The sequence below is a fragment of the Dipodomys merriami genome, unplaced genomic scaffold (genome assembly GCF_024711535.1).
Source record: "Dipodomys merriami isolate MVZ:Mamm:240054 unplaced genomic scaffold, mDipMer1.0.p SCAF_30, whole genome shotgun sequence".
NCBI lineage: Eukaryota > Metazoa > Chordata > Mammalia > Rodentia > Heteromyidae > Dipodomys > Dipodomys merriami.
In genome coordinates this window covers 14342061-14348988 of record NW_027204493.1, presented here as the reverse complement: position 1 = coordinate 14348988, position 6928 = coordinate 14342061, and the positions used below count along the sequence as shown (strand labels likewise).

The window sequence follows — 6928 nt, the reverse complement described above, 5'->3', positions numbered from 1 at the left end:
GAAGGAATGAAGGAGGGAGGGAGGGAGGGAGGAAGAGAAGGAGGGAGGGAAGGAAGGGAAGGAGGGATATTGATGGAAACACTCGCCAACGACTCCTCATTACTTGTATGAGTCCCTGGAGAAGACTGTGCGGGCCGATTCTAGTGCGCTCTTCCTTCTGAAGCTCATTAGTGAACTTTCACAAAATTAGCCGCTCTGGGTTGGAGCCACGCGGAGGCTGCTCGCAGCGTGGCGGGACCATCTGGCCAACGAGGGGACAGACGAGCCTGCTGGCTGGGTCCGCCTCTCACCTGGCAGGGACCTGGCGGCCCCTTCTCCGCGCGCGCCCAGCTCCCGCCAAGTCACCGGCTGCGGTTGCCCAGGTAACGCGGGACGCACGCACGGCGCGCGGTGATTGGCAGGTGAGCGGCGCGCGCGGCTTCCCCTCCCCTCCGCCCCCCTCCCCCTCCCCGCCGCCCGCAGCAGCGGGAAGGGAGGCGTTCCGGGTCCGGGAAAGCGCGGCTCTCGTGCCGCTCCCGGCCCAGCCACTAAGAAGCCGCGGGTGTGGCAGAGGGAAGGGGCAGGCCCAGTACTTAGGGGTGCGCCAGCCGCCGCGTCCCGCGTTTCTTCCGCGCGCACGATTCCGCCCGGGCGCTGGGCGACCGCGGAGCAGCCACCGGGCTGCATCATGGTGACCCCCTCCCCGGCCAGCCCCGCAGCCCGGGTTGGGACGCGGGACAGCAGTCGCCACCTCCGCGCCCCCGTGAAGAAGAGCCGGCGCCCGCGCCTCCGGAGGAAGGAGCCGCTGCAGCCCCTGCTCCCGCGCCCGCTCCCCGGGGACTCTGGCGTCGGCGACCTGTCTGAGTCCCCGAGCTCGGGCTCGGACGGCGCCGACAGCCCTGGGGCGTCGGCGGCTTGGGGCTGCAGCCCCCTGCCCGGCCCGGCTCAGTCGTGGACGCCGCTCGATCTCCAGACCTTCCGTGACTACGGCCCGAGCTGCTACGCCTTCCGCAGGGCGCAGGAGAGCCGCTTCCACCCGCGGGCGTCGCTGGCGCGGCAGCCACAAGTGAGGCCGCCGCCGCCGCTCCCGTCCCGGCTCCCTCCTGTCCGGTGCAGCCCCGTTCCCGCTCCCTAGACGGATCAAAAGGAGCTTCCCAGAGCCGGGGGAGCCGGCCTTGCTTTTCAGATGGAGAAAAGTGGGGAGGACTCGGCTTCCAAGACCTGCCCCAAGCCGTCACGCTAATAGTTAGTGGGGGCAGCGTGGAATGCATGGAGTTTCTAGGTTCGAATTCGGACTCCTATTTTACAGTCCCACTCCACTCCCCCCTCCACCTTTTTTTTTAATCTGCAAAACGGACTGCTCCCCTACCCCTGACCTTGACCTTGCACTGAATTGCTGGGATTGCACGAGGGGACGCTGTGCGCCCCGGCTGGCCCAGCGCGGGGCGTCTGGCCGGGCCTGTCGACCTCCAGCCAGGAGTTCTCGCGCGTTGCGCACGTGCCCAGTTTCCGTGCTTTATGTCTACCTCGGGGGAAGCTCCCAGGGTCTCCCGATCCTTCCTCTCCCCAGCCTCGTCTCCCCGCCCTCCTAGCCCTAGGCTCAGCGGGCTGCCTCCCTCCACCCTCCCTGCAGGTGACGGCCGAGTCTCGCTGTAAGCTGCTCAGCTGGCTGATCCCCGTGCACCGCCAGTTCGGCCTTTCCTTCGAGTCGCTGTGCCTGGCGGTGAACACTCTGGATCGCTTCCTCACCACCACGCCGGTGGCGGCAGATTGCTTCCAGCTGCTCGGAGTCACCTCTCTGCTCATCGCTTGCAAACAGGTACTTCCTTCTTCGAGGCCTCGGGGAGGGGTGCAGCCAAACCCTCCACTTTCTGGACACCCCGGCTTTGCAGCGCACCGCTCAGCTTTGGGGTCCTTCCACTTCTTTTCGGGGGCGCTTGCAAATCAATGCATGCCACAGCCGGACCTTCACACAATTCTCCAGCCAACCAATCCTTTTCAGCTCCTAAAGAGATAATCTGTAGTCAATCCCCAAAGCTCGGTGGCACCACTATTAGGTCTGCGAAGGAAGAAAACGAACAATAAAAAGCAAATCTCAAAACTTTCCCCGACCGCCCTGTGCCAGTGGCTCAGACCTGTAATCCTAGCTGCTCAGGAAGCTGAAATTTGAGAATCATGGTTTGCAGCCAGCCCAGGCAGGAACGTCCGTGCCACTTAGCTCCAATAAACTACCCCAAAAGAGCCGGAAATGGGGCTGTGGCTCAAGTGGTAGAGTGCTGTCCTTGAGCACAAAAGCTCCGGGACAGTGCTTAGACCCTGAGTTCCCGCCTCACCCCCCATTTCCCTTTCAGTGGAATCATGGGGTGTCAGGAGATTGGGAAAGTGTGCAGTGACCCCAGCAGCCCCGCTGGAAGGGATGAAGGGGCTCCCGATTTTCTCTCCGTTTTCAGATATGGATGGGCCTCCGGCCCCCGGAAGCTGCCAGGGGCGAGGGGGGAGCGGGGACCTAGCACACCCTGTATTTCAGGTGGAGGTACACCCACCCAGGGTGAAACAGCTCCTGGCCCTGTGCTGCGGCGCCTTCTCCCGGCAGCAGCTCTGCAACCTCGAGTGCATCGTTCTGCACAAGCTGCACTTCAGCGTGAGCGCGCCCACCATCAGCTTCTTCCTGGAACATTTCACTCACGCGCGCGTGGAGGCCGGCCACGCAGAGGTCTCCGAAGCCCTGGAAGCGCAATCCCTGGCGCGGGCCGTGGCTGAGCTGAGTCTGGCCGACTATGCCTTTATCAGTTACACCCCCTCCCTGCTGGCCATCTGCTGCTTGGTGCTGGCGGACCGCATGCTGCGGCTCCCCCGCCCCGTGGACCTGCACCTGGGCGAGCACCCTGAGGAGGCGCTGCAGGACTGCCTGGGCAAGTTGCAGCTGCTGGTGGCCATCAACGGCACCTCCCTGACTCACATGCTGCCCCTCCAGATCTCCGAGAAGTGCAGCCTGTCTCGAGCTTGAAATAAAACACACACTCAGGCTCCTTATGTTTCAGCCTGGATGTCAGCCCTCCCGCCCCCCCCCCCCCCATGGCCTCCGAGGAGCACAATTATGACCAGCACAGGAAGGTCAAGGACTTGGGCTTGCCGCCATCCTGCTGTTTGTAAATAGTGCACAATAGCAGCACCTGGTTGTTTATTTATTCAACCCTTAGAGCGCACCAGGGAGCTGTCTTTCCCTAATACACGGGCTATCTATCACGGTTTGTTTGAATGCTGCTATATTTGCCATCTGTCTTTCACAGAAATGAAATTAACCCTGAAACAGGGGAAGTTGGCAATTTATGGATCCTCCTCAACCACAGCTTCCTTCTGCAGTTAGCATCTCCATGAGAAGTATTTAGCCAAGGTCTAATTAGACCAGTCAAGTTCACTTACCTGTCTGGTCCCATGACCCTGCTGGGAAGAGACTGACTCCGCCCCCAGGTGTCTGTGGTGTGTGTTGAGGTGTGAGGCTGAGTAGAACAGTCCGTGCTGTCCAGAAGCCACCTGCTGCACTCATTACACAGGTGATAGGGAAGCAGAAAGCTGTGGGGACCAGGTAGGCACACTACACCCACAGAGGGTGAAGCCCCATATTCCAATACAGAGAATCCCACGAGCAACTGGCCAAGGGTGGAAAGAAAGGCTTTGCAGGCTGAGAGCTGTGAGGTGAGCCCCTCTCTGCTCTAATCACCTGGATCCTCTGATGTTCACACGTACCTGTGGGCCCAGGCTAACAATGGCACGATGGTAATAAAGGCTATGTTAGGAGCTCACTTTGTACTGTGTACGTTCTTCAGCATTTGTTAATGTCAAACATAGCCTCTAACAATTCTGTGAAGCAGTTTTTCACAGGATGTCATGGGACAGAGAATGATGGCAGGTGATCTTATTAAAGAATCCTACTCTTCTCCACACTGTTAAACAGCTCCCATGATATTTTTCTGGACATTCTCCAAAACGCTACCTGAGGTATATGCCTTACAAGGTATTAGTAAGAGTTCTCCGCTCGGGGCACCATTCTTGTTTAGTCATGCCACAGATGGAGAAACTAGATTTGGAAGTGACATGGCTGGCTGAAATGTCTGTGATTTTATGGTGGTCACATCTTTATTCTCATTGTCACAAATTTGCTGTGGGCCTTGACCCTCAGCTCTACTACCTGCAGCTCTACAATTGCTACCAGCAATTTAAGTGAGATTAAGCTTAAATGTTCTAAAGTAGTATAAAATATCAATTAAATACATAAGTGCATCCCAAGTCTCATCTGTAGCATTTATTTTAGAGATCTGAGCTTTATGGGGAGGTTTCAAATAACCCTGTATCTCAGCGCAGGGCCTGGCACACAGCAAGCCCTCAAGAAGGGAAGATCAGTGGTAGCCTACACAGTGAAGGAGAAGGTTTATGTGGGGAAAACTTGGAGCAAAGAAACAGAGATAAAGCAAATTGGGGAAAGTGTTAATAATTGGGGATGTGGGAGTGTGGTCCATGTACTGTCCCCCAAAATTTCTGTATGCTTTGAAAAAAACTTAAGAGTTTTTGAGGAAGAATTCCAGTCACTTGCCCCACTGCATTTAGAGTAAGTAAAAACATGACAAAAACAAAATCAAAGCAAATTTAGAGAATTGTCTTTGTACAATTTCCAAGTGACTTCCAGAGCCTGGGCTGTCTGACTGGGGTTCTTCCAGCTGGAGGTGTAAGTGCAAAGCTACTTTCAGAAAATCAACATAGGTGGTGGTATGGACCAGGCCTTAGGATGGGGAGCTGAAGGATTGTGATTTCAGAGCAGTGAGAGATTCCCATTTCTCTGTAAGTTGGTATCATGGCAAATGCCAGTGATCCCAGTTACTCGGGAGGCTGAAGGCAGGAGGAACTCGGATCTGGTCTGAGGCTGGATCTGGGCAAAACAGAACACTCTATCTAAAAAATATCTAAAAGATCTGTGAGTATCACTCAAGTGGTTGAGCACCTGTCTAGGAAGCATGAGGCCTTGAGTTCAAACATCTGTACCACCAAAAACAAAAACAAAAAAACCCTACCAGTCACTTTACATAACTAACCCCTCTCATGTTTACAACACTGTTGAGGTAGGTGGTGGTATTTTTCCTGAAGACCTAGAACACAAATGTGATGGAGTCTAATCCCCCGCCTTGTGCACTCTGACTCCAAACCAAAGCTTCTCCCCCTAGCAATACTACACCAACACCAGTGGGCAGACCTGCAAACTCAGTTCTTATCAAATTCAGAGGGTCTCCTAGTCTCCTCCAACCTACCATTCTTTATTCTCCACCATTGCAAGTGATACCTTGTTTCTTCATCCAGAAAATGGGTGCAAATAAAAACTGATACTTTAAAAATATTGGGCTTGCTAGGCAGACCACCTGGACCACACTGGACTGGCCTGGATCATGATCTCCTTATACATGCTTCAGACATAATGGGGACAAGAGGCCCCTCCTATCACCACCCAGATCATTACGGTTGAGATATAGTCTCACCAACTCCACTACCACATTTAAACAGGGATCATCCTGACCTTAGCCTCCCTCCAAAGTAGCTAGGATTACAAGAATGAGTCATTGTGCCTGGAAGTCCTGGAGTTTAAAGTCAGGGCTGAGCACTTCGTAGGCAGGAGCTCTACTGCTTGAGCGATGCTTCTAGTCTGATCAGAACACTTTATTTTTGTCTATCGTGGGGCCTAAACTCTGGGCCTGGGTGCTGTCCCTCAGCTCTTCAGCTCAAGGCTAGCGCTCTACCACTTGAGTCACAGCACCACTTCTGACTTTTTCTGCTTATGTGGAATCGAACCCAGGGCTTCATGCATGTTAGGCAAGCACTCTACCGCTAAGCCACATTCCCAGCCTGCAGGGGCCCTTTAAAAGAGGATCTTTGGCTTCTAGTATTAAGTAGAAGGCAAAACCAAGGTATGCATCGAGAAGATACACAGAATGCAACTTCAGCTGATTGAGTTAAGTGGATGAATGTGAGTGGTCCTGAGGAAGGTCCTTCCTGGGCCCTGTCCTTCCTGAGAGAGGATTCCTGCTAGGAAAGGGGAGCTAAGACTGGCGCAGCCAGCTGTAAAGAGCGCAGCTGTAAACAGCTGCATAAACAGTGGGACGCTCAGCTGGGGTCTTAGGGGAAGGCGAGGATGGGTTTTCGGGAGGCTTGGCACTGTCCCTGATGAGGTGTTCAGAAGCTAGAGGAGGATGTGTAGATGTCACCTCTTCTTTTGCCAGGCTGAGGTGTGGAGCGGAGCTCTTGGCCAAGAGACCAAGTGGAAGTCTCGTTAAGACCTAGATGCTGCCAAGATTTGGGGGAAGAGTTTTCGGTCTCCCGAGGTCTGTTCCAGGCAGTCCCTGCCTTCTAAATTCTGCAGAGCAGAGTCGGGCTGTGGCAGGTGTCTCTCCAAGTGTACTGTGAGCCTGGTGGCTGGAGTGGAAAAAAAAGGAAACAGATCGCTAATTTGCCTCTCTGTGATGTCTCCAAATCGGAAGGCGTTACTCAGGTCCAGGGACCAGTGGGGTTCTCTGTCCGCCCCCCCCCCCTCCCGCCAGCGCCATCCTGTTCTTCCCCTTCCTGCGTCTGGCAGAGGCCAGGAGCTGGCGGCGCCAACGCTCCCCGAAAGAGCGCTCGCGGGCCGGGGCCGCGCGCTCGCAGCTCCCGGGGGAAGCCGGGTTGCCAGGTTGGGTTCACGCCTCCGCCCGCTCACAGATTGCCCCGGGCTGAAGGCGCCACCTCTGGCGCCCAGGCGCGAGCCGCCCCTCCCGCGCGGCGGTCCTCCCTCTCTTCTCCGCCCTCTCCGTGCTCCTTCCCTGCCCCGCGCCTCCCTCCACCTCGGCCGACTCGCGAGCCAGCCGGCGCCGGGGGCGCACGGTGGTGGCGCGCGTGGCTCGCGATCCCCGCACGGGCCAGCAGGGCCGAG

General features: G+C 56.2%; 1 protein-coding gene across 1 annotated transcript; it reads left to right on the top strand.

Moving 5' to 3' along the window:
* Positions 1-626: 626 nt before the first annotated feature.
* Positions 627-3777, top strand: Ccno (cyclin O). The gene is made up of 3 exons (XM_070040941.1): positions 627-1045; positions 1613-1798; positions 2507-3777. Exons 1-3 carry the CDS (start codon positions 668-670, stop codon positions 2984-2986), a joined length of 1044 nt encoding a protein of 347 aa, XP_069897042.1. The 5' UTR covers positions 627-667; the 3' UTR covers positions 2987-3777.
* Positions 3778-6928: the final 3151 nt, after the last annotated feature.